We start from the raw sequence: 26,665 nt of genomic DNA, 5'->3' as shown, positions 1-26,665 counted from the left end.
CAAGGTAGCAATATAGACTTAATTCCAATAGATTTGGGAGTCTGCACAGGGAAAACAGTATGAAAACTATTGCTCTAGAAATGGTTTGACTGGAAGGAGCCATCAAGCTGGGCACATGCTCCATAATGTGTAGCTACAGTACACAACACTAACTTTGAGACTAAAGCCAAGCTACAGGGCAAAGACTGACACTGAATGAAGGCTTAGGTACTGCTAGTTACCATGGCCCTGGAGATTAGAAAAGCTAACACTCATCTTCACCTGCAAGCCCAGCTCCTCTTCAACTTGGCCAGCTGAGGTGTATCCCCCACAGCCCGCTCTTCATCAGTAAGGCTGGCTGCCACTGCATTAGTCATTCCTCTCCCATACAGAAGCCCATTTATGTCACTTGGCAACAGACTAACAAAGCCTTTGGCTGAGTGAACGCTGCCTCTTGCCCATGTTACTAAACAGCACTCAGAGGCAGGCTTCATTAATCCACCACAGACATGTGACAACACCGTTTATGAATGGATTAGTTTTGTGCAGTAGTTTCAGCACATCTTGCACAAAATAGATTTCTCCCCTTAGTTTCTATCTGCAGCCCAAAAAAAAAACCCAAACCCTAGTATTGAAACAATTACCCTTTGAGATCTTGGGAAATCCTTACCTTAAGAAATGCAAAAACTTTTATTCAACAATGAAGTTGCTTATTTGAAAAGAAAAAAAAAGAGGGCAGGAAACACGAGGGTGAAAGCACCAACGCATACCCTAACTGAGATGCAGTGCAGAAACTGCATGCTTTATGGGAAACATTTAAAACAACTCAACTTCACATTTAAACAAGGGGAGAGAATGAAACAGAAAATTATACAAGTGCCCATCCATGGAAGTATCCTCCTGCCTCAGACTTAACCTAGAATTCTCCTGGTTCTGAACTTAAAACAGGCAGACCCTGGAATAGAAATCCTTTTCCTACGGGAAAAAAAAAAAGGCATACAGAAAACGACACTAAATGAGAAGGTGTAACAGGACCAGTATTGACACAGCTCCAACTTGAGACATCTTCTCTGAATGCATTCACATTCCTGTTTAAATGGGACCCAGCAGATTCCTTTTGAAAGGGCTTGGTGTGACAGTACGGCAGTTTACTCCCCATCAGCTGTCCCTGGGCACCAGACACCCTGGAAAACCTCTCTGAAGGAGATACCCACAGTTTGAGCACAGGGCGCAGGAAAAACAGAATAGGCTTTGCATAGTCTCTGTGGCCTCTCTCCTTGTCCTCTGAAAGAAGTCCACAGAGCAGAGGATTCCAAACCCACAGATCTTTATGATAAAGACAAGACAAGCCTACCCACGTCTCCCTAACTTCACACCCTCCTAGGCTTCTTGCAGAAAACGAGGCAGATGAAAGTCTAGCACACAACGCCAAAACCCAACAACAGCCTCTGCAGCCAGTTCTGCTAAGCGTACGCACAGACTGCCACACGCACCCCTGCCTCTGAAATGAGGCAGCAGCTCCTCAAAGCCACGCTCATTATATAGCTGTTAAACCCGAGGGACCGTTAAAAGAAAGGAAATAAAAAGACCAATTCCTACGACCAGGTTTCAAGCCTCAGCTATTTTTGCTGCAGTCCCCTTCACAAACTAGCTTGCATTTTGTTGTTGCACATAGGAGTAAGTCTGTCCCTTTCACCTCTGCTCTCCCACGGGCTGCGTTATCTCCAGAAGGACAATACTTGGAACAATTCAGAAGCAGATACCAATTTGCTCAAGTTTATCTGCAAGTAAAGACATTCTGTAACCTTTCTCTTCAGCAGGTTGAACTACGCTTTGAATTTTGGAAGGTTTGCCAATACAATTTTGTGGCATACTATTCTACATTAGCATGAATCTTATTATTTACCTAGCGCAACACCAAAGTACTTACTTTTCCATGAGACGCAGAGAGATGCCCCCTATTTTTAGGGGAATTCTCACAACATGATCACTTAAAAGGTCTAACGGGAAACTGAAGAGGAGCACCACAGATCTGGGGGCCTCTAAATGTATGCTGGAGCTATATAGCTACTATGTAGTAGTAGCCCCTGAGATCCTACAGAACTCCACAAGGGCACCCAAACACTTCATGTTCCAGGTCAGGAATACAACTTTACACCTGCACTAGCATTTGGGGCAGTACCACTCACCTGATAGGAATCAAGCAGTAACAGTGAAAGCAGAGTTACCGGTATGAAAGACCTTGCAGCACAGATCATAGCCAGGGAGCATCTCTCTCACAAACCTAACAAGCAGAGCTACGCCGCAGCGAGCTTAGTAGGGAAATCTGGCTAGTGAACACAAAGAAATGGAGAATGAAAGGCTGCTGAGAGGAGAGATACCTCACAAGCTCCTTTGTAATGGCATTAGCTCCTAAGACCGCACATTTTCAATTGACTGCATGGCTTCCTGAAAACTGCTACAGTAGTAGAATTGATGGTGACACAGTACATAAGTCTACATAAGGCTTTCTAATAAAAACTGATCAATTGACCCTAGTTAAAAAGCCTCAGGCAGGATGATTTAACACAAAATTAATATTTTTAATTAAGATACATTTCTATAGTCACACTAAGCGTATGTCACATTTCATACCGTATTTCTATAATAAATTTGCAGTTCAGAACTTAAATGGGTCAGTAATAATCATGCACATTATAAAATATTGAAGAGTGTGCCCTTCAGCTCCAATAGCATATTGACACTAGAATGCAAGATGGTATTAGCTTCTGGAATAGGAAACAAATAAGAGTCTGACTTGCCAGCCATGCATGCTAGAAGAAAGTAGGCTCTACCCTTTAACAGCTCAGCTTGTCCAAACTTACTGTTTTCCTGCACCCTGGCCACGAAGCCTGTGAGAGGTATCTGTGGAGTCAACTGAGGCATAGGGGGAGGGGGTGGAGCAATAGAAACTGGTAGCAAGACACAGACCATATTGGGAAAGTCAAACAGACAAAGGAAAAAAAAAAAGGAAACAAACAAAAGCAGCCGTCAGTAACGAGGACCACAAAACAAAGTATGTAAAAACCAACAAGAACACACACACAGAAGAACCTTCTTCAAGCTTGTGTTTCCAACAAGGCTGAATTTGTGGTTAGCCAATCGAGGATCAAAAAGCAACGCATGCCCCTGTGTGTAGCTGAGTAAAAAGCTGAGTGCAGGCTGTGTGTCTGGAATCTCACAGGGTGCATGTGAAGGGACTTCTCCCCTTCACCTGGGGAGCACAAAAACTGAGCTTTTCACCTTGCTGCGAAATAAGGATTACTCAAATTTAGTAGTTATCTTTTAGAAGCACACTACTAGAGGTGGAGGTGATGTTTTGCAGGATTCTGGACTCCTCCTCTTAAACAGAAGTAGAATGTTATATATCAAGTGCAGCAAAGCAGCACTGACACAGAGCAAAGACAACTACTTTCCATGGGAAACTACTGCAACATCAATACTTAATATTCATACAGGGAGCACCTCCTGTAATTTAGTTCTGCTGGGGGGGAATGGTGGGTTGTCTTACTATGGTTTTGTCTTATGTAGGAAAAGGGACCTTGTTGCCTGTTGGTAGGAAAGCCAGATAGACGAATGCAATAGTAGAATGGAACTTTATTTTAAATTATTAAGCCTTATTTTAAATTATTAAGTCTTATTTTAAATTATTAAGTCTTCTGTGTTTAGAATGCACTCAGCAACCTAGAAGGCTGGCAAAGGCTTCAATAGCTACAGCTAGCTACACTAGCACACAGAGCTCCCCAAGAAATGCTTTGCAAGCTCATCTTCTCTGACATATGTACCTATTTGGTGAGCAATGAGATATGAGACACATGGCACCAGTGCTCAGAGATGCTGGGCTGACAGCCGAGATGTTCAACTCTTCCCTCCGCAAGTAGGAAAGAGGCATGGTAGCACCTGGGCATATCGAAGTATCAGCTACAGCAGGACATCTCCCCAAGAGGGGAAGGGGAAAAAAAAAAAAAAAAAAAAAAACCAAAAAAAACCCCAAAAAACCCCAACCAAAAACCCCAACAACAAAACATCGACTCATTCATTTATACTGTGCCCATTGATTTCTCTTGTGCTGAAGCAGAGAAATTCCTGTGAAGGTGGAAATTCAGCATGGTAATCCAGTTGGAACCAAATTTGAAAGAGGTTCTGTACTTCCAAGTAAGTAACAGTTTTAAATAAAGCCATAACTAAGATTAATGTTTGATGAATAAAAATGGAGCATTTAGTTCATTACAAAACCAATAATGAAATAAACTGTATGGGAGAAAATGATCAATAAAAGAACACGAACAAACAGGTTTCTCACAAAACTGAAGTAAACGTCTAAGAAAAAACAGAATATTTGTTAGCGTGAAAAGTAAAACCTTAGGAAAATATGGGACCCGGATTAACGTTAAGACAGCAGCATTAAAAAATAATTTAAAAAATCACCAGTTTCAGAAACAGAGAAGAACAGTTTAAAGCAGAAAAACACACCCCCATCAAAATACTGTTTAAAAAATGCTGACAATCAGTATTTTGAAAACACCAGAGAGGCCAGATGAAGGAACAGCATCTGCATTTGAGCAAAAAATTGCTTTGGACAAATGTGGACATTCAGGAACAGTGATGTGCAGTGATGTGCACAGCATTTAAGACAACCAAACTATTTCCAGAAGTAAAGTCTTGTCTATTCAACAGAACACAACAGTTCAAACAGGAAGGAGTTTCTGTTGTTACAGTGAATTAACCTGGGGGAACAAGAGTGCGGAGCAAAATGAAGGGCCAGTGTGGGTGATAGTGTGGAAGGAAAATGAGGATTGGAAAAAAAAAATCCCTACTAGATAGGTACTGTGTCTGCATATAAAAATGCTTTCTGATAAGCATAATGTTTCTAAAACACTAAGAAAAGTCTTCACCTCAGCATCTCTAACATTTACATGCATTATTTCCTTAAGAGTAATTACACAACAGCAAACACTGGTCCAAAATGATCTTCAGCCAAAACATCAATGTTTCTTTTTAAAGAAACATCACTTTGAAGTTTAAAGAGTTGGCACACTGAAGATCACCACCAGAAACCATTAGAGGACTACCACTCCTCTATACGCGTCTGGTCAAAATTTATGAAATGGCAAGGAAAAAGCTTCCCAATAGAAACAGCTTTCTACCAACACTCAAGTAGACCTATATTTTCTAGCAGAACTTTCTGCAGTATACCTTGTTTGCCCTGTTGAGTAGATAGGCAGGATGTTGCTGACCAAAACCTGCTCACTTGCCCACAGCATCCATCCCCTCTCTCATTCAATTACATCTATGCTACTACTACTGAAGCACATAGGAGTCTGCTAGAAAGATAGAGACTGAGCTCTTGCTTAACAGGCAAGCTTAAAACTAAAACCAAAGGAGAAACGTGGAATCGGGAGAGGATTTAGGGAAGGGACAGAGAAAGGGAGGAACTGCGTAATGGAAAAAGTTTGTTATATGAGCACTGTGCTCTGACAGTACTCTCTTGTGACTAGCCCAGCAGTGGAGGGACTGTATTACAGCCACACTAGGTCTCCTGCAAAAAAATCTGATTTTAGTTTATGTTCTCCAAGCACACCTGAAAAGCTAAGTATAATGTGCCTATAATTAGATAGGCAATCATAATAATTTATCGTCATAAGTAACAAGCAAACAAGTCATAGGGGAAGACAGTATAATTGTATATAGTGAAATCACTGTACAACTTCAATGTTTTTTCTTGTTTGTTTTTCCTTCTATTTTAGGAAAGAAAGCAGTAATCTGATTGATGCTCATCATAAATGAATTAAAACGCCATGCATGCTTTTACAACCATTTTGCTCAAAACAGTTTGTGATTTCAGAGCTCAGAAGCTTACTTGAATTTTGAGAATAAAGAGGCCCGCCATTAACATGAGGTTGAGCAGAAAATGGGGCAGTCACAGAAGGATTCCGTCTGTATCCACCAGAAGATGCTGAAGAAGTGGTAGAGTTGTGTCGCGAGATTTGCCTGGTCATTGTGCCATACTGGGAACCAGGAGCTGAACCCGGGGCAGCTGAAAAGCATTAGCCAGAGGAACCAAGGAGAAGACTTGAGCAGAGCATTACTTGGCACAGAACACAGAAAACAGAAAAAAGCCCAGAACATGGGAAATACTTGATTACAGGTTTCCAATAATTTAAGGCCAGTAACAGGAGATAAACAGAGAACAAACAACCCCATTATAATCGTTAATGAGAAAACCCAGAGGACATAAACCAACACACATATAAAGGGCATTTGAGAAACGCTGAGGACTACTTTGCGAAACTGGATTGGACTGAGAAATTGAATCAGCTTCCAATTCTTAAGCATATCTCAATTATTCTACATGCAATGCCCTTTATTAAAAAGCACACAGAAAAAAAATCCACATTCTGCTCAAAGCAAATGTTTTCCATTGTGAACCATAACTTGTCTCCATTCTAATATAAAAAGACATTTTAACAAAACAGTAAAACAAATATCATAAATGTGCCAAGTGTCTGAAGCTTATCAATCATATTTGCTAGTTGTGCTTTCATATTGATGGAATTTGCACTGACAAACCAGAATCATAAAGTGTCAGCTGACAGAAAGACATCTCACTCAATCTTCAGGATGAACACTCATTTTTACCTTCCACACGCTTACTGGACAAATTTCAAGGTTAATAAAACAATTGAAGTTCTCGTTTGGATTCACCTCTGACAGAGAAAAGAATCGCACCTTGCAAACTAATGAATCTCACACGTTGAGGTCACATGGATCAACGTAATTTTCAAATGCAAAAATTGTTTTGCAATGAAATGTTTTGTGCTTTTATATACCTATGTGTACATATCTTATAGAAATCTGTACAAAAATGTAGACACAGAGTGTGCAATCAGAAGTTTGCAGTCCTGTCATGATATCCAAAGTCACTCTCGCTTAACACTTCAGTGAGGGAAAGTGCAAAGGGTTATGTGGGTCAAAGCCTCCAAAGCTAGTTTGATAACACAATCAATGAATGTTGTCATCAGCCTGTGACAGGAAAGGGTGGGGTATTTTTTCCTGCCTATTTCAAAAAAGCACTACTTTTAGATTCCCATCCTAACAGCTATTGCTTGAAGCCATTTTTCAAGAACTGTTAGTTCCTCCTCAAGCCTTGCAGTTTGCCACCTGCCTGCAGCATCACAGAATCAAACCCAGGCCATTGTGACAGGCATTTCTGCTTTTCAGTCACCTTACTGACACAGGACAGAATACATATATCTCCCTACACATCAGATACCATTTTTATGCCAGAGTGAAACTGTTGTGGCTTAGTTTCAGCTGCAGGAGTGACAACAGCAGAATACCAATTTTCAAGCTGATTTTTGAGTTCTTCTAGATCAGGCTAATTAGATCTTAGCTTTACTGGGACCAGAGATTTCAAGCAACTGGCAGCCTTTTCCCATACCTTGTGTATTTACCTTCAGAGGCTTTAACCACAGGAAATTAGTAAAGATTAGATTTGTTTAAAAACAAACAAACAAAAAAAAAATCCCAGAACTGATTTTTGTACTGAAATCATGTATAGCCCACTACAGAAGAAAAAACACCCTCACTAAGTCCATTAGGAAGAGATGATTATTGATTATGCAGTGTAACTGCCATCACTGCAGCATTGACACAAGTCTCACCTATCAGACTGCCCATCGGGAGAGGTGGTGGCAGTGGTGGTACTGGTGGGTCTCCAGGAGGAGGAGGAACAGAAATGTGTGCTAATAAAATAGTTTATATTCCCAATTAGGCCATTTATTGGGAAAAAAAAAAGGCAAAACAAAACAACACAACCTGATAGGCTTCCCCAATAAATACAGAAATTCAACCCTGGGCAACCGATACAAATTCAGGCATTGATCCTACAGAGGGTTCTGTTCCTGCAGATCTTCACTGCCGTTGATTTCTATGGGATGCCAGATGGCAGTAAGATTTCATGCCTATCTGTAACACTGCAGAATCAGAAATGCCTAGGAAAGCAAAACCTACATGTGTGTAAGAACATGAAGACTTGTCATCCAGGGAACAGAGATTTAAGAGGTGCAATAGCAGAATTACACTGCACCAAAACTCCACTGTTTTCTTGTGCAAATTAGCTTGATGTGCTTACAAAATACACAGATAGTAAACAAGTGACTGAGTTGGTTTATATCAAAATAATCATCCTGCCGGCTTACAGTAAAAAAAAAAAATCCTACACATTCTCAGTATCCATCATTCTGAAAAACAAGGGAGTATGCTTTTGATGCCAAGTAATCCTGCATGGTTCTCTTTTATTGCTGTGGTGTCTTAACACACTAGTAGTTCTGCCTCCTCAGTGGTCGCCATCATAGGTTAGCAACTTCAGACTCTAATTGGAGCATAATCACTGGTGGATAACCCTGTAGCCTACTACTAGCACTCTTTTCGTAGGTCATCTTCTGCAATTTACTTGAAGTAAAGACTTTTATTTAAGAAAATAACATGTACCATCACTGGCAGATGGTAAAGTTAGCAGGCTAGTTCAGATGACAGTACTTCCCACCAAACACGTGCATAGTTGCTGCTGCATGTCAGGGCATCCAGAAATCCTAGATGGTACATAGATATTTAAAAATGTACTTAAGCTTTAAAAGGATACAAATCTCTCCTATCTCCTTCATTATCTTGTAGAAACATGGGCTGACAAAGGTGTTTTAACCATCTGCTATTCTATACGGGATAGTTCTGCAAGTACTTTTGGTAAAGAATTAAAACATTTCGGCATTCATAAGAGATGTCCTGGCTAGGACTGTCTTTCAAGACAGTTTCTACCCTGATCATACTCAGTCAAAATCTCTTTGAAAACAGAAGCAGCTGACGTTACAGCCTGAAGTTACCATGGGAAGAGTCCCACCTACCTGGTACAATGGTTGGCGGCGAAGGTGTAGGCACGGCAATGGGAATGCCAATACTGCTGCTTCCACTGTTCTCTCGACTGCCACTTCCTCCACTACTGCCGCTGTGAAAGAAAACCACAAGTAGCAGCACAGCATTTCCTGCAAAGGCCCCTCAACAGTCACTTCTTGTGCGAGCTCTGCTAGCCTAACTCAATTATAGGCTGTTGAAAAACCCCCATAAAATGCCTTTGAGTCTACCTACAATTGCATTTAGCTAATCAAGTTTGAATGCATTACACTCCTGCATAAATGGAATTAGATAAGTTGATAAACATCAATAAGCATAAAATGTTTAATTAAATGTTTTAAAAAAGTAAAAAAAAAGTACAAAGCCATGTCAGTTCTAGGCAATGGAGTAACAACTGCAGAAGTAGTTCAGAGTCCATGTAATAACTGAAAGTAACAATCTGGGGCTGGAAGAGTTTGTGTCTAAATTATAAATAATTACTTAAGGTTATTTATACTGTCAACTGAAGGAACATTTCCTCTACTCACAACAGAAGTTTAGACAGAACTTTTAAACTCACAACAGCCACAGTAGGGTGGGGTGTGGAGTGGAGTACGACACTGGAAATTTTCTGAGTATCTAACACTCTTCCCCGCCCATGCACACACCTATTGTGTATGAGAAGTTTGGTTTTAAGATCATCCAAAAGGTAACAGTACAGCCAGGTCAAAATTTGTCTAAGTGCTATTAATATGATATACAAATTAGAGGCCAGTAATGCAGATTTTTACAGAACATGATTCTAGTGAACTACTGGGTAACAGTTCTACACATCTTTGGAGACTGTAACATTTTTATTGAGGGAGCTGAAAACAAATCAAGATTCAGGCATAACCTGCCCTTATTCCTATCCAAGAGCACTCTTTAGGTCAAGGCTTGAATCTATATGGATTATGGATAATATAAAGTGAACTAGACCAGTGTTTGAAGCCAAAACACCACTTTAACGCATCTGTGTTAATTAACTAGTACTCAATGACTTTGTAGTTTATTTACCATTCCCAGGTAGCTACAGATCAGAGCTGTCAAGAGTCAAGCACAAATCATTCAAATCTATCTAAGAAAATAACACTGTTACAAAAAAGAAAATTGATGATCTGAAATGGAAGCCAAGATAATTCCTTCAAAATGAGTGTTCTGTCTGCTGAAGACCTTGATCCTGTCACCATGGTTGCAGCTGATGTTATGAGCACATAAAGGAAGATCTTGTGAGACAAGAGTAGGGAGCGTTCAGAGTAGCCAGCTAAACAGTTTAAAAAGATCTCCACAGCAGCCTGATTTAGAAGTTATTTCATTCTATTTCGTTCTGATGATATTTTATGATCAACTGTGTCCAAAATACTCTCCCAACACCTGTTAGCAACCTGCTGTGTTTAACCACCTGGTAGGAGTTAAAAAAAAAAAAAAAAATATATTTAAGAAGGAAGCTGTTGAAAAAATAAGCTAACCTAGTACTTCTAGTTACATTGCTTTCTTCTGTGTTTTTTTTTTTTTTTTTTTTTTTTTTTTTTTTTTTTTTTTTCTCCCCCTCCTCCTGTGGTTCCAAAAGAAAGTTTTTTTAGTAAAAATTCAATTGAAAAATCTGAACTTAAGGGTCTCAGAGAATGACCTAGCCTTGCAACTTGAGAAAAAAAATTAGGTAAGAAAAATCAAGGTGCACTTGGAACATCCTTCCCACCCAAATGCACTACTTTTTCATCAAAGCCCTTAAGCATGTGCAAACAACTAGCTAATGCCAATACCTGCTCTGTGAATGTTTTATTTTCTACTTCTGTCATGCTAACACTGATCATGAGCATTACGTTTTAGCCCAAAGAAAGGAATCAGCTCTTGCAGACTACTTTCATTGGTGTTTCTAATCAACAGAAATTTTCCTTTGCAATTAGTGGTCTTGGAAACAAAGAAAGATGTATTTTAGGCTAAGGTTAATAATACAACCTTAAATCCATTAGGATCCATCAATACCCTACCTTGCAACCACATAAATTTTGGAAGTTTTGCTCATTCTTAGGAAACAAATACCAAAGAACAAAACAAACGCATTACATAAAAGGAAGCCTGTGGTTATGAATGGTGCTACATACAATGAGGCTCCTACAGAGTATGAAGACACTTCTATGTGTTAGAAAAGTCAACAATGCAGTGAAGTTCAGTTAATGCAGAGTGGTAGAATAACACACCTTTTGCCTTTCAACAAAGAGACACCAGGAATAAAGCTTTACAGTTTTTCCTGTGGCTCTAGTGAGCACCATCACGCCACGCAGGAAGGAGTCAGTGAGAAACCTCTACCTGTGTGTTCTCGGTCTCTGGTTCAAGGAAGCTGTCCTTCCTGGACTGTGCTGGCTGCCCAGTCTGGCAGGACTGGTCATGTAATCATTGGGGACTGTTGGTGGTTTGACTGGCTCCAGGGTTTTGTAAGGAGTATTTCGTCTGGTTAAGGGAAAAAAAAGATTTGAAGATCAGAAAATCAAAAGGATAAATGAATGAGGTAGTGAAGCCATTTGTTTTCTTAACTTTTCATGAGCAATCACTATACAGTGAACCACATTACAGTATATTAAACAAATTCTACCAGGCATGGTAGACAGGTCACGTTCAAGATTCTAATGTGCTCTTACGCAGATACATCTATACAAGCTGGCCCTACCGCACATAAACTAGGTTAAAATGCTTAAACAACGTTCACCACTCAGCAATATATTCTTTGAACTACATAATATGCTACAGTTACAGCCTCATAACATAGTGGAGTTACCCTTCAGTACACTGCACATGACAAATTCTTTCAACTGCAACAATTTGCTTGTCTCCCCTTTTCCCCTCTGCTCCAAACGCTTTCCAAAAGAATTTGGCTAAAGGTATTCAACTCATCAAGAGAGGAGTAAGGGTGAAAGATTCACAGAACATGTTACATTTGGAATCACCAGTGCTCTTTCTAGTAGCATTGTTTAAGGCAGTAATCAAGCAGTCTCACACCACTTAAGGATGAGGCACTTAAAAGTGCCTCACAGATGACCTTCATTGCCTTAATTTTGCAGTCAAAGAAAGTGAAGCCCACAGACTTCCAAGGTCACCTAGCAGACTGCATCAAGTCAGAAATATGACACAGATCTTTTGAGACCTATATACTAGATCCATTACAGCCCTAAGAACACTGCATTTATTGCACTGAATTGCAGAGCTCTTCTGTTCTCACCAGTATCTAAGAGATCCCCTGCAAGATGTGGAATTTGGCAATGCACCAGCTAAGCAAAACCAAAAAAAACTAAACTACTGGCATTTAATAATTTGTTCAATTACTGGTTATAACTGAGTTGGTAAGTTAAACAGCTTCTTAGTATTCTAAGAAATTTATTGACTTCCTTTTTACAACATGGAACACAACTATAACAGTCTATTATTAAAATCTCTCCGAGAAAAGTGGAAAGACCATAATTGTTGCATGCACTGTGATGTTTGTAAATTAATTTGCCCATCTAAAGAACTCCAGATTTTAATATGCAGACTGCCACCACCTATAGATCTGCCAGAAGAGATCAGTTGTGGGAAAAATAAAGAAACTTGGTATTCCATTTGTAATAGATAAGAGCTCTAAACACTGCCAAATAAAATTATAAGCAGGGAAAATGTGCTTCCAACAGAAATAACCCTGAAAACTAATGTTTCAAAGTACTGTACCTTGGAATGCACTGGCAAGAGGAAGTATTTCTCAGCTCTGTAGTACTAGTTATTTTGCCAAGGCAATTTAAAAATACTGTCAAAAGCAAACCTGCACTACATCCACAGATTTAGCCATGCCTCAGTTTCTCCTTGGCTCTTCTCAGCTCCGTTGAAGAACTCAAACTCCTAAGCACCAGAGAAGTCAAAACCAATTTATTTCCATCACTAAAGTCCAATCCTATCCTTCACTTTTCTGCCATTCTTATGCAGAGCAGGAAAATCATTCTTTCCTTGACATTACCCAGTGCTCCCCACCTCACTGTCCCCCAGTGCTTCAGTGTGGTGCTGATGCCCATTGCCACCAGGGGGAGCTACAGGGAGTCCAAGGCCTTGCTTTGCCCCAGGACCTTCATGGCACAACTGCAGCTACTCCATCCAGCTCCAGCAATTCATTCATTCTCCTGTGGTGCTTCCAACGAAAGCATCTCATCTAAGGTCTTCCAGTCTCTCCTTGGTCCATTGAGGAGATCCCTGCTTCCTCCAGTTTCTTTTGCTTTCCAGCCCACAGGGTTTCTGCATGGAACTCTCTCCTCACTGTACTCCTTTAGATAGCCCTGCCTTGGTGGGATAAGCTGCACAACAGGCAGCACAGATCTAAAGGCCCATGTTACACACCAAGCTCACTCTGATTTTACAGGCCCATCTCTGTCAAAGGGAGAAGAATGGTATCCTTGCGGTTCCTAGAAATTTTTTCTGCATATATTAGGGGAACAGTCATTCCTATGATATTTCATGCTTTGGCAGAAGAGGGCTGCTCAAGACAAGAGCTTTACTTCCTGAACAAGAAGGGCAGATAGAAATCTGTGTTAGGAGCCCACATTATTCCTCCCCCTCAGCCAACTGCTGCCTCTTGTCAAGCTCATCTGGAAATGACATTCAGCTGATTAATCCTTATCAGGCATCAGCTAAGGCAACCAAACAGCTCGGGCTTGTTCACGTGGGAGCATTAGAGAGAGACAGCTCACCACTACATCAACGCTGCTGTTTCACTAGTAAATGTCCAAGAGGACACAAAAGCACTACCCAGCTTCCCAGTGCTGATAAACAACTCCTTCTCAGCTGGGATAAGAGAGACAATTGGAATACTGATTGCATGCCCTTGAGCAATGGGAATTTTCACAAAACATGCTGAGGAAACCTCTAGGGTAATTTCTCTGCGGAATACTCAACAAACACTGCCATCCTTGTAGCAGCAAAGCATCAAATCGGGATTAAAAAAAAAAAAATTAAATCACTGTCTTTGTCAAAAGGATTTGTTGCTTCTCATTTTCTTTGACCATTGCTCCTGATCCCCATCCTGTTCTGTCTCACTATTTCTCATTCTTCCAGCTCCCCACCTCTCCCAGCCAATAAACCTGAAGCCAAAGCAACCATGCCAGCCAGCTTTACAGTGCCTCAGTCCCCCACAGCATAAAGGAAATACTGAGCAGTGACAAATAGTTAGAAGGTCTTGTTTGAGATGCCTTTTGGAAGATGTTGCACAGACAAAACTAAGTTTTTGGCATGTGCTCTGAGCTTCTCAAGTATTAATGTTTTGGTCTCTAGCGACAACTACTTGCTGGCACACCAAGATAAGCAGACTTCACTCCCCACAGGTCCACAGCAGCAAAACAGATGCCACAGCAGGAAACTCTGGTCACAGTTTAACTTGGAAATAGCAAAATCCTTCCTCATTTAAGCATAAAAATAAAATCACATAAGCCTGTGAGAATCAATGCTGCCAATATGCTTTCACAATGACACAAACTTTGCTGAGGTAATGCATCAAATACGGCACCAACAGCCATTTCATACCTCTTATGATATTGAGAAACAAGTAGATAAAAACTTTAACAATGAAGTATTTCCCCCACTGAACTTAAAATCTTAGGATATTCTTTTGTGCCACTAAGGATTCCTCCCCAAAATTCAGGAGTAACAACAGGCTCATCATTTACCCGTATCTCTAATAAATCCTTCTCCCATGAAAAAACATTCTTTCAAAAGGTCATCACGAAAATAAGAGTCAATGTAGCTGAAAGGGTTTATACAAAAAAGGTAATTGTGTTTTCCTGCTCGAGGCAATCAGGTTGCCATCTATCCACATATTTAAGAAACACCAACACTGGCATGATTAGAACTTTGTATTATACAGGAGGGACCAAGTAGTCTTTATTCTTACCCCAGAGTTCCCCGGCCTGACATGGGAGGACTTGGTGGTTTTTGTGTAGGCGGATTTGTTCTTGACAAGGTGCCAGTTCTTGCAGGCTGGTTATTTCCATGCTGAAATAAGGGAAAACATGATATTATTTATATAACAAAGCAGCTCTATTATTGACAGTTGTTTGGGTTTTTTTTTGAAGTTTAAGAATATGAAGTGAGATTTCCCAGACAGCCGCCAAAGAGCAAGTTTTCAGCTACACGCAAGACAGACATCAGTAAATACGAGGAGTCTAAATACAAGCTTAACGTTATTTTTGCTATTAATTTACAACAGACATCAGAAAGGTAGGCAATTGGCAGGTTCATGCACACACCCTCTTTTCTTTAAAGGGGCGCCACATTTCCATTCATCTCCATTCGGGTGTTCATAATTTAAATCAAACTTTAACACTGACAGTACAACACAGTCAGCATGGACCCAGAATTTCTCAATTTGACCCTGCTATTTGACTAGCAGAGTCATTCAGGTTGTCTGGGAAGTCTCCAGCAAAAATAATGTAAGTGAAGGGAATCAAGGCATCTACTGAATTCAGAGCGAAGCACTACATGTGTTAGAGAAAGTAATGTATCTATGTATAAATGCAAATGTCAATGTATCACAGATATATTGACACACGCTAAATGGTGTAAATTAAAAAAAATATAGGTATAGCATGTTTAATCTAAATATCCTATGGAAAGCAGAGGAGAGCATAAGAGCGCGCTAGTTTTCAGTTTTAATGGCTCTGCAGCCCCTACTATCAGTCACGTGAGGCACTGTGGGTCAAAGGAGAAATAACACTTCTTACCTTGGCTTTTAGCCACTTAACGTTGGCAAAAAAGGGGGGAAAAAGGTAGAAATTAATGGCAGATCCATCACAAATGATAGGACAGGTTAAACTACAGATAATCACATTTTTAAAAAGTCATTTGTGTCTACTGATAACTAGCTACATCCCAGTACACTAATGGAGATTTTACTGGCTGACTTAGGCATTGGAAGTTCTGTGTCTATGCAACCACAGGGAAAATACTTGTGTCAAAACTAACTTGAGCTACGCTTTGCCAGATTTCTCTGCCAGGCTCCTCATGGGCAGCAGAGGGTTTAGAAGCCCTTTGCTGACCATCCAAGTCCGAACTCCAAGCGATGCTGTTGCAATGGCAACACGCGCTTACCGATTTGTCCGCAAACCCACAGTTTCAGCTACACAGCGCGGAACAGACTTGCCCGTTGTTTTGATACTCGACCTTCATGTTTGGAAGAAATCCTAGCTGCTGCATCGAATGGTAAATAAAGAAAACAGAGTTCTCAAACAGGATGAGCAGCAGCGCCTTTCAACTCTCGTTTATTGACTGGAATCTGATTCAAGCTAGCAGAGTGCTGGCTGCTCAAAACTGCTGGCAATTCGCTAATGATTGTTATTTTGCAATTTTAGTTCTTAGAATCAAGTCATTATATGACTACACTGTATTTTTTTTTTTTTACAGCCTTTTGCAGAGGAAAAAAAAATTTTTGAAAACTTGGCCTCAAAAGGAAAACCAATGTAAAATTTTAAGTTCTTGGGGAGGCCGGGGGAAGACTCGTGTTTTTTGAATGGGGAAAAGTATTAGTTTCAGCAATTAAAAAACAAACAAACAAACAAACAAAAAACAAGCTAACGATCCCCCAGAACATAAAATAATCCCAATGATTTTTTTGAAGTTGTTTGGGAATGAACTGCCACTTCTATAGCGAGCCTCCTAATGCACAACTTTTCAAATTGTGGTTTGCACCTTCTCCTCTTCCAAGAAACAGACCAGTTTAAAGGCATCCATGAACTCAGGGAAAAAAAACACTTAAAACATGCTATACAGCAATGTCTACACGTGTGATTTCTGACAGGCTTTGCAAAACCACTGAAAAAAACATCTGGGCTTTACAAACCAAAATAGGTTTAAAGCCACTGCCTTTAAGTTATTTGTATTACAAGAACAGAACCACAAAACCTGCTCCAAAATTCAAATGAAAAATTAAGTGGTAAAAAAAAAAAAGCTGTGGTAAATAAATTCAAAGGTCATCCCATGCACTCCCAGTTTGTGCAGAGGTTCATCAGCAGTGGCAGAAATAAAGCACTGAAACCACTTCTGTCCCCACACACTTATTTCCTGGTTAAACACGAAGGCTCAGTTTCCAGGAAGCCAGGAGTAGTCTCTCAAGTATTATATTTTTGAAACAGGCTTTTAGCAATGAAATTTGCTTTATCCTCTCACAGGAGCATGTGACCCTTCCCCTTACTACACTAGCTGCCAAGGGCAGTGGCATAATACCAGGAATTTGCTAAGACACCAAAAAGTAAAAACTCTTGGTCTCATCCGGCCCTAGCAGACATAGACAAAAAACCTTTTAAAGGCTTAAAAGAAAGGGTGGCATGGTTTCTTACCCAGCCCCTAGTACTAAATTTGCCTGCCTCAAAAATATAAAGCCAAAAAGCTTCCTCAGCACTCACATTCCTCAGCTGCCACTCAGCACTTACACTGAGCTTTTCCACCTCCTCCTTAATCACCGTTGCATTCTGCCTCCACTGCAGTGACAATATGAATACCCACATCTAGCAATGACTCAGTAATCTTCACCTTATTTCAAACCTTTCTACTGCTAAGTACTACTTAACATACTAGACATATATCTGAAGTCCAACAGCTCTTGACCTTTATTCATATCTGCCACTGTATCAGGTGAGCTTCATCCCTTTTGCTCGGATAAATAGTACACAGATACATACACTTCTTTATTGTGCAGAAGAATTAGTAACTATTGTGATACTGCTTTCTAGAAGGAACAGGGTTTCTTATGGGAGAGGAACTCCTGATCCAGAAGACAGAACTAAGGGAGGAAAGCAAATGAATTGAAGCAAGATGAACCATATGGCCATTTAATCACAGTTAATATGCTAATTAATTAGCAGAAGACATTTTCTTGTATTTATTGGCTGAGCTTATGAGGTCAACCTTGCTGCATTTCTTGGTCTGAAAACCAAATATAGTGCTTTCTAAGCAATTAAAAATATTGCTTGGAACTGGGAATAATTTAGGAAGCAGGGTCTAGACTCATTACAATTTTAAGAAAAACTGGGAAAAAAAGACAGCAGAAAACCAAAAGGAAAAACACGTACATGTTTAATACAGGTTCAAGCATCTCTCTACAAATGCCTCTGACAGTTGGCAGAACATGACCATCACCAACTGCCGGATGAGTGAGAAGGTTAGTCAGCCAGGAAGGAAATGCAGGGCATGAAGGGAAGCAGCAGCATGCATAAGGTTCACAGCTTGAAGAGGGAAGAGCCTGTTCTGCAAGAGATCTATACAGTAAGAGCTAGGAGGTGCAAAAGGAAAGAAGCTTAGACAAATGAAGAGCAGCACTGAGAACTCCTGCAGAAGCGGAAGGAACATTACTCCCTTCTCTTCCCACTAATTGTACTGCTGTACACACAGGAGACAGTTCCCAGCCAGATACCAGCATCCTGGCTGACATACACAAAAACACAGTGTGTAGGCTTGCTGGGAACGCTTGCGATACCAAGGCAGAGAACTAGACAGATCAGGATGTTCCTTGATCAGAAACAAGACAGAGTGGTAAGCAGCACTGTTGGTTCAGGTTTCTTGCACACATCATAGAGAGATGTTTTAAAGAAGGAAGCAAAGCAATTTTGCCTTCGGAGGGAATATTCGCTGAGCATGTGGCAGTCCTGGATAAAGTTTTAAGGGTTGTCACAAAATTAAGAGAAAGAAACCACAGTCTCAGATTCGAGAAATAGGAGTCAACCTTTCTGAATTTCCAAAAGATCACAGCTAGGGCAGCAGCACATCCACAGGCTTTTGACAGTGTGGGAGAGCAAGCCGACCAATGAACTGTATAAACTCTGTTTCAAAAACTAGGGCGAGGGACATTGCACACAAATAATTTACGTGAGCAAACATATCTACAAGCACAGAAATACAAAAGGCTGCTTGTACACAGGAACAAAATCCTTGTCGCACTGACATCTCTCCTGCACATTTCGGCTACGAACTCTCCATTTCAGACTGCAGGAACTTCAAACCCCTGTGCAGGTTGGTTACACTTCCAGTGCTGTATGTCGCTCACTTTCTCCAACTCCTGAATGTCAAGGGCCAGTCTCACTCTATATCCTGCCATACCTAGGATCACTGAAAGCCATCATTAAAGGTCATCCAAATGCTGATCAATGGAAACAAAGGTTTAAAAATTGCACCAGTCTAATCTGTATCTAATCTGGCAAACAAAACTTCAATATGTATGCTCTGTAAAAGCCATAACCAGCCTTAGATTACCTTTGACCAGTAATCACAGTCATCGACTACAACAGAAAAAAAAAACCATGATTGCTCTCGACTCTTTAGTCAACCTCCTCTTTTACTCTAAAGGGTATTTCCTTTATTCATCAAGGGTGAATTATCTGAGACATCCCTCTGGAAAGGAAGCTGGCCATAAGACCTTTTAAAGTGCTATTATGCATCTGCAGCTAGGCAATTCAACTGCCCCACAGCTATCCTCGTGGACTTTTGCACAAGATTGCCTTTGCACTCATCAGTGTAGCAATTCTGGAGTACCACAAGATAACACAGTAAGAGCAAGAAACGCAGCTGGAATGGTACTTGTACCTGAAGGTACGGGATGCCCGAGAAAAGGATACAGCAAAGCACCACATCTAGAACACAGTTTCCTTGCAGAAATCAGGATATGGACTTAGGGCAAACATGTAATCGAAGATGTTTTTCAGAAGGCAGACTGGACGTGGGTGTCAGACACCCAGGGGAACACACTTTTGCCAGTTCTGCAAAGTCTGCTTGTTCTGTGCAGTTTTAAAGGAAATCATTCCTGTGTTTCAATTCCCATATCAGAAAGGGTCAGAAGCGTTTTTTTACTCTTCCTTTCCTTACACTCTGTTGTAGGGCAGATTATTTTGAGAAAAAAATTAGGTTCCAAATCAATACTACTTTCCAAAATTGAACATGAGGAGGTAAGTCTCTCTTCAGTGAAATTTTACCTTTCACTTTTAACTATAACCTCTGCCAGTATTACCTGCAACCTGTTAACAGTAACCAGATGTAGCTTGTCAATATTGCTTCTCTCTCCTTTAACTCACATTTTAGTTCCAAACCAAGCAGGCAAAAATTTTCAAGTCACATTTGACTTTAAAACGTTTTTACATATTAAACTGCTATTAACATACAAAAATTTGCTCAGGGATGATAGATAAACTTATTTTGTTCCCTCAGCACTCAGGAGTCTTGTTCAAAGAAAGATACCCAGATTCCTGACTTCAAATACTTCCAGATTTTGTAATTCTTTTGTGTTGGTAACCTTGAATCTAGCTACAATCCGTTTCATGTAAAAACAAACAAAAAAGAAACTCCACTTTCTTTTCAAAATTAGTAAATAAAAGAGGCCTCATAGTTTTGAGTTTTCTTTGCAGGCAGGAAGGCTTGAAACCTACGTTGTATCAGATGACGCTACTCACGCTCCTGAACTTCCAGTAGCAAGTGCCCTGTGAAATGTACACAGTGCCAACGCTCACAACAGCCATTAGAGCTGGCAACAGGAAGAGTTACTTTTTCCCCCAGAGAAGCATTCTTTACCCTACAGCAATATGCACAAAGGGACGATGTGACATGAATGAAATTTGCAACAGGACATCCTTTGAAGCCCGAGTGTCTGACAGAGGCTAACAGAGGGATAAAGGCAGCAAAAGCTCCAGTTCAGGGTCCCTATCTCACTTTGAGTTTATTACAGTGAATTATTTAAAAGTTAATACTCAAGTGGCTAACACATAAAAGGTCTTATCCTAAAGGGGATGCAGGCACTATTAGGTAGCCTTCCACCCTCACATGAGCATCTCATCTGCATTTTTGTTTAGCACTGACACAGATATGCACATGAGGACTGGAGGTGAGTGGGGCTAGCTGAGAAGCGTAACCAGGGTAAGAGCAAGGCTCCCTTCTCTAAGCCTAGTATTTGGTAAGTTTTGGCCCAATCCCTGCTTTAAGAGAGTCCTTCCAAATTCCATTTGCCTGAGAAATATTTCTGAATGCTTAACTCCTGTTTGACTTTCTGGGCTAGAAAGCTTCTTACAGTTTTAATGCACTGAAATGCAGTTATGAAATTCCAATTTTTTTTTTCTTAAATGAAAGCTGGAAAAAGTGATCAATCTTCATAAACAATCAAGTTTGGTTTTAAAGAATTATGAGCTCCATAAAACAAACTTGATCCAGTTACAGCTATTAGGCATTTCAATTTAGCATGTATTCAACATTTTATCTGACTTTACCATAAGGCATCACTTCAATTTCTTACTTAACTGCCATTTTACAAATTGCTGCAATTCTACCTGCTCCTGTTTGAAAAAAAAAAAACAAAAAAAACCACAAACAGACTATAATAAATTCAAAGGCCAACTTCAGGGCTTTTAAAGCAGCTTCCAAACTTTCCAAGCCTCCCCTTCCATTCTCCCCCCTGTTAAACTGAGAATTTTCTGTATGAGTAATGATATTTGACCTGTTTATTTGTTGGCATGCTATTTCAAACCCCTCTCACAAAACAAGGGGAAGAGAAGGAAGGAAATGTTGAAGTAGCCTCTGCTGATGATTTTAAACCAAGCTTACACAAGAAGGTAGGCTCTCACATCTCAACAGTTACTCTTATTTACCAAGAATGACTTCAGCTACATTCCCCTATCCCCAGAGGGTGACAGCTGAGCAACTACTTAACAGACTGGCAAAAATGCTTGCCTGTGTGTTTCTTGGAGACATCTACACATCATAGTTGTGTTGCAAGGGAAAGCCTTCTCACTAGCAAACCAACTTTAAAAGCTGTCTTCATTTAGACTGAGCCCAGCCTTAGCTTCATAGGCACATGTATTTAAAAAACAAAACAAAACAAAAAACAACCACCCACAAAAAAACACAGCTTTTCTCCTTCTGGAGAATTTATCTGTATCTACCCCTGCAAAAGGAAGCGGCAGGGAGTGGAGCAGCTGCCTGTAGGCTGCCATGAAGCTTTCAGGCTGGAGTAGAAAGCACCTCTGTGATCCTAGGATGCTCTACGAAAGCTTTTGCACCAGGAAGCTTCTCGAGGAGGAAACAGCACTGCCTTGCAAGTATCTCCCATCCGGGAGGAGACCTGCTATACAGAGAGCAGCTACTTACCATCAATGCTACCCCTACTCCCATCACCTGCCCCTACAGCAACTGCTGCGTGTACGACAGAGGGAGGAAGGTAGAACCCTTCTCCATGGCCTATGCAACCCTTTTGCAGAGCCATGTGAAGCATCAGAAAGATACATAAAGAAAATGAGCCGTGAGCATACACAGGAGGTGTTTCTGCATGTGCTTAGATGGTGAATGTACAGGGGAAGACATTATTTGAGCCACCAATGTGCAGCAGCAGCCCAGAAGGCCAATCGAATCCTGGGCTGCATCAAAAGAACTGTGGCCAGCAGATGGAGAGAGGGGGTCCTGCCACTCTGCTCTGCCCTGGTCAGACCTCACCTGGAGTCCTGTGTCCAGCTCTGCAGCCCCCAGCACTAGAAGGATGTAGACATGTTGGAGTGAGTCCAGAGCAGGGCCACCAAAATGATCAGGGGAATGAAGCATCTCTCCTGTGAGGACAGGCTGAGGGATTTGGGGCTGTTCAGTCTGAAGACGAGAAGGCTCCGGGGGGACCCTATAGCGACCTTCCAGTACCTGAGAGGGGCCTGCATGAGGCCAGGGGAGGGACTATTCAAAAGGGTTTGTAATGATAGGACAAGGAGTAATGGATTTAGACTAGGAAAGGATAGATTTAGACTGAGTATTAGAAAAAAGTTCTCAAATGTAAGGGTAATAGATCATTGGAATTGGCTGCCTAAAGAGGTGGTGGAAGCCCTGTGCCTGAAATCCCTGGGGGGGAATTCAAGGTCAGGCTTCATGAGGCTCTGAGCATCCTGATCTAGGTAGAGATGTCCCTACTTGTGTAGACAGGTTGGACCAGATGACTTCTGGAGTTCTCTTTCAGCCTAAAACATTCTATGATTGTATTCATTCTGAGGATTACCTATCTACCTGTTTGGTTTTGCCTTTTTTTTTTCTCTTTGTTGTTATTTTGCTTATTTGTGGTTTTCTTTTTAAGTCCTGTGAGACAGTGTTTTTATTTACATTTTTTATAGAAAGCAATTCAGGATCACCCCTTTACACATATTGTATATTTTAATGACATTTTTCCTATGATCAGTACTTCATAAAGTAAAAGCAAAACCAGACTGTAATTCAGCCTACATCTTTGACTCCTCTTCCTTATGTTTTTCCGTTCTGTTTCTTTGTCAAATCCTCTACCAGAGTCCCATTAACTTAAATTGTCATCTATGGATTTCTAAGTGTTGCCTAATTTTTATTTAATACTTAAATGTCAATGTATGTGTTGTACTGTATTTTATTGACAGTGGCCACAGCAAAACACATTCGAGGACCTGCAACTTAGTCAAATTGAGAATTGCTCTAGGCAGAACTCAACTCTAGAGAAGAAAAAAAGAAAGAGAAAAAAAAAAAAAAAACCGAAAAAAAGGTTTCTAAGGTCTGATAGGACGTGCTGTTGTCCAACTTGGGATGAAATCTTTGGTCCAGAAAATAAGACTTACAGAGTTTGAAGCACCTTCTAAGATTATTCTGGACAAGACAAAGTCTGTAATTCAATTTATTCTATGCTTCCCCCAAATCTGTATGTTCAAGAGACAACTCAGATGCTCAGCATCATCCATTATTTGTGCTGACTTCCAACAGGACCTGATCCATTTTAAGCTGTTTTGGTTTGATTTTCTTGGAAGAACACTTGCGACGTTTGCAGTCAAAGCGAGCGACTCCCTTCAGCGCTGTGACCTTTGTCACCACCTCGGAAGAAGCACGATGGCTGAGGCATTTAATTCTGCCATTCACTACTGCTGCCCACCCTCCTCAGCGGTGTGCCCAGAGAATGTCAACACTAGTGAAAGTGCTGAATGAGTGACAGCCATCTTGACCTACAGACATGAGGCCTGACTGCTTCTTTCATTTATGTAAAAAGTCTACACAGAAAATATCAGCATCGCTTTTCTACTGTTTCATGCCTTCCATTTTTAAGACAGACTTATGCAAATCAATAAAGAAACAACAGCAAGAGACAATTTGTAGTTGACTTGTAATGAGTTGATAATTTAGTTACTACTGGAAGCTATTTTACCTCTAAACAAATCAAGTTTTCAATATAGAATTAAACCACTAGTTAAAAAAACTTACTAAACATGTTCCATAAAAGCTGCCTAGGAATAGGTAAACAGCACATCATTTCCACCCCCTAAACAAACAGGGTCACATTAATAGAAATGAAGACTTCATTAAAAGAAATAAATTCATTAAAAGAAATAAAGACCAGCACTCTTCAGAGCAAACAGTCATCTTGGAAAACACAACTGCTAGACCTTACCAAACTTCAGCGTTTATGGATCAAGCAACCTGTTTTGAGCCTGCACAACACAAGTCAGTCAGGAAAGCATCAACTTCAGAGAATAACAGTAAACTACTTTTCAGAAGTCTTCTGTAGCACTTGATCCCTGAAGCAATTAAATGCAGAAACCAATATCCTGATGTTGAATTTGTGGATTCCTGTATTCTTGATTCACAGAACTCTCTCCTCAAATGCAAAGACTGTACTGAAAAATTATAAGTTTCTCTGACCCCAGTGTTTCTGTTTTACAGCAATTCAGGGCATGTTTTTCAGGTTTCTACGCAGGATTGTGCTTCATCCACTCTAGTTCAAAATATTAGTGTAAAACAACCCTAAGAATTACAGGTTGAGCTACAAACAAAACAAAAAATAAAGTTGTCCAAAGTCAGTAAATTAATTCGTAGCCTACAGCTGTCATGGTATAGAACTGCTTTCTAACTTGTGTTGGAGGCTCACTATGAAGCAGGAGGTACCCTGGCACTGTCTGTCAAGTAATTCTGAAAGATCTATTTCTCAAGAGCTCAGCAATTCCAAGGGCACATGATGGGCTGATCTAACTGTACAACTGACTGACCAGAGTCCATCAGGCTTTAGAGGATACACAGATATTGAATAAAATTTTTGTAATGTCATTCAAGGGATGTACCTGGAAGGCCTGCTCTAGGGGGATACAGAGCTATTTTTTATAAAAAGATGTCCAGGAAGAAAAGGGTGTTATACTGATTCACTTCAACTATGACCATTTCAAGGGAGGTAGACATTAATTTACGAAGGCTTTTATTTATAGAAAAAGGAGAATGAGGCTTTACAAAAGCACAAATGGGAATGAGATGTCAAGTGCCATTGAGATTTAAATGCTAACTAGCTGACCTCCTTTCTCCTCATCACCCTCCAAAAAACCCCAACAAAAAAACCCACCCTACCAGCCAGTTTCCCCGTAACAGATGACTTTATTTTCCTCAAGAAAGGAAATAAAGGGAGTGGCAGAAACAATTTAATCAGAGGAGGAAGGAGTGATAATTTTCAAAGTCAGTCATGGCTTTTCAGACAATTAGCCTGAGATCATAAGCCATTACTTCCAGACACTGTGACTACCACTGACAGTCACAAGGTTATGGCAAACATTGCTCAGAAACCCCCTCTCTACAAAGCAAAACACTGAAATGCTTGTACATGGGAGCATACCAAACCCATAATCCTTCTTACCATAAATGAACTGAACATTTTAGTGTCAGCAACATTCTGCCCCAACCCTATCTCCTGGTCTGTATTACTTGGAGCCCTCAAGGGTCCAGGTATTCTTACCTTTACGCCATGGCCAACATCATCCAGCACCGTGTAGTCTATAGGTTTTCGAATATACCTTACAGGACGCTCCATGTTCGCTGGCGCTATAATTTTGTGAGTTCTTGATGTGTTCTTATTGGTCGTCAAAATGCCTATCTCTCTGCGAGCCACCTTTTCTTTATGGATGTCCACAGTCTAGATTAAAAACAAGAAAGTATGGGTTTCTTTAGGCATTTGCTGTTTACAGAGCTATGTAGCCGTTTAGGCTTCACAATTAGGTGAGAAGTCTGAACTGAGTTAAGGCTGCTGGAAGGATGCCAGTTTATTGACGAAAATCTACATGAACATTGTTTGAAAATTACACTTTAATGAAATAACCAATACTAATAATGAAATTACAATTATATATTACTGCTTTGACACTCTAAAGACGCTATGCAGATACAGTCCTTGCAGATTAACTCAGTGGTCTTATGACTGACACGAGTAATAAATGATTCCAGCTCCACAGCTGGGAAACCAGGACAGACAAGCTGAGCAATTTGCCTGCAGCCCCAGAGGGGCACTAAGCTTGGGAAATCTGTACAGTAATTTCTTTCAGCAAAGCCATCAATGCATATCAGAGTAAGAGTCTGCACAGAGAAGGACTAACTTCAGCACTGAGGCTAGTTTCAGTCAGACTGTTTATAACAGCTTTATTAGAAGAATAAAACAGCGCCTGAAAGATGTAAGTAAAGAAATACAAAATATGCTGAACTCCATCATTTTATTAGGAAATACTAAGAGACAAAGGTCAGTCCAGCAGTCTGAAGAATCAAACTAAGCTTCACATAAGAGACATGCTTGTATATGCAACATAACCATTACTTAAACCTTAGCTGAAAGAGAACAAGTACAAATCAAGCATCAGATGACATAGGAAGTCCCACCTCTAGGAAGCCCATTTCAAGATTCAGGGGTTGAATTTACTGGTTTAGATACCTACTAGAACCTCAGGAT

The 26,665-nt window shown here is 40.4% G+C and overlaps 1 protein-coding gene across 1 annotated transcript in view; it reads right to left on the bottom strand.

The window, feature by feature from the left end:
• Positions 1-26,665, bottom strand: part of ABI1 (abl-interactor 1) — a gene marked incomplete at its 5' end in the record, with an annotated part of 55,084 nt that overhangs the window by 3,828 nt on the left and 24,591 nt on the right. Inside the window, 7 exons of the mRNA XM_008940349.1 lie at positions 2,844-2,930; positions 5,879-6,055; positions 7,683-7,763; positions 8,922-9,022; positions 11,257-11,397; positions 14,849-14,949; positions 25,685-25,861. Of these exons, the coding sequence (XP_008938597.1) occupies positions 2,844-2,930; positions 5,879-6,055; positions 7,683-7,763; positions 8,922-9,022; positions 11,257-11,397; positions 14,849-14,949; positions 25,685-25,861 (865 nt within the window). The remainder of the gene's footprint in view (positions 1-2,843; positions 2,931-5,878; positions 6,056-7,682; positions 7,764-8,921; positions 9,023-11,256; positions 11,398-14,848; positions 14,950-25,684; positions 25,862-26,665) is intronic.

This window comes from Merops nubicus, unplaced genomic scaffold, assembly GCF_000691845.1.
Source record: "Merops nubicus isolate BGI_N331 unplaced genomic scaffold, ASM69184v1 scaffold625, whole genome shotgun sequence".
NCBI classification, from domain to species: Eukaryota; Metazoa; Chordata; class Aves; order Coraciiformes; family Meropidae; genus Merops; species Merops nubicus.
Note: the sequence above shows the minus strand (reverse complement) of the source record. Positions and strands in the feature narration are given on the sequence as shown.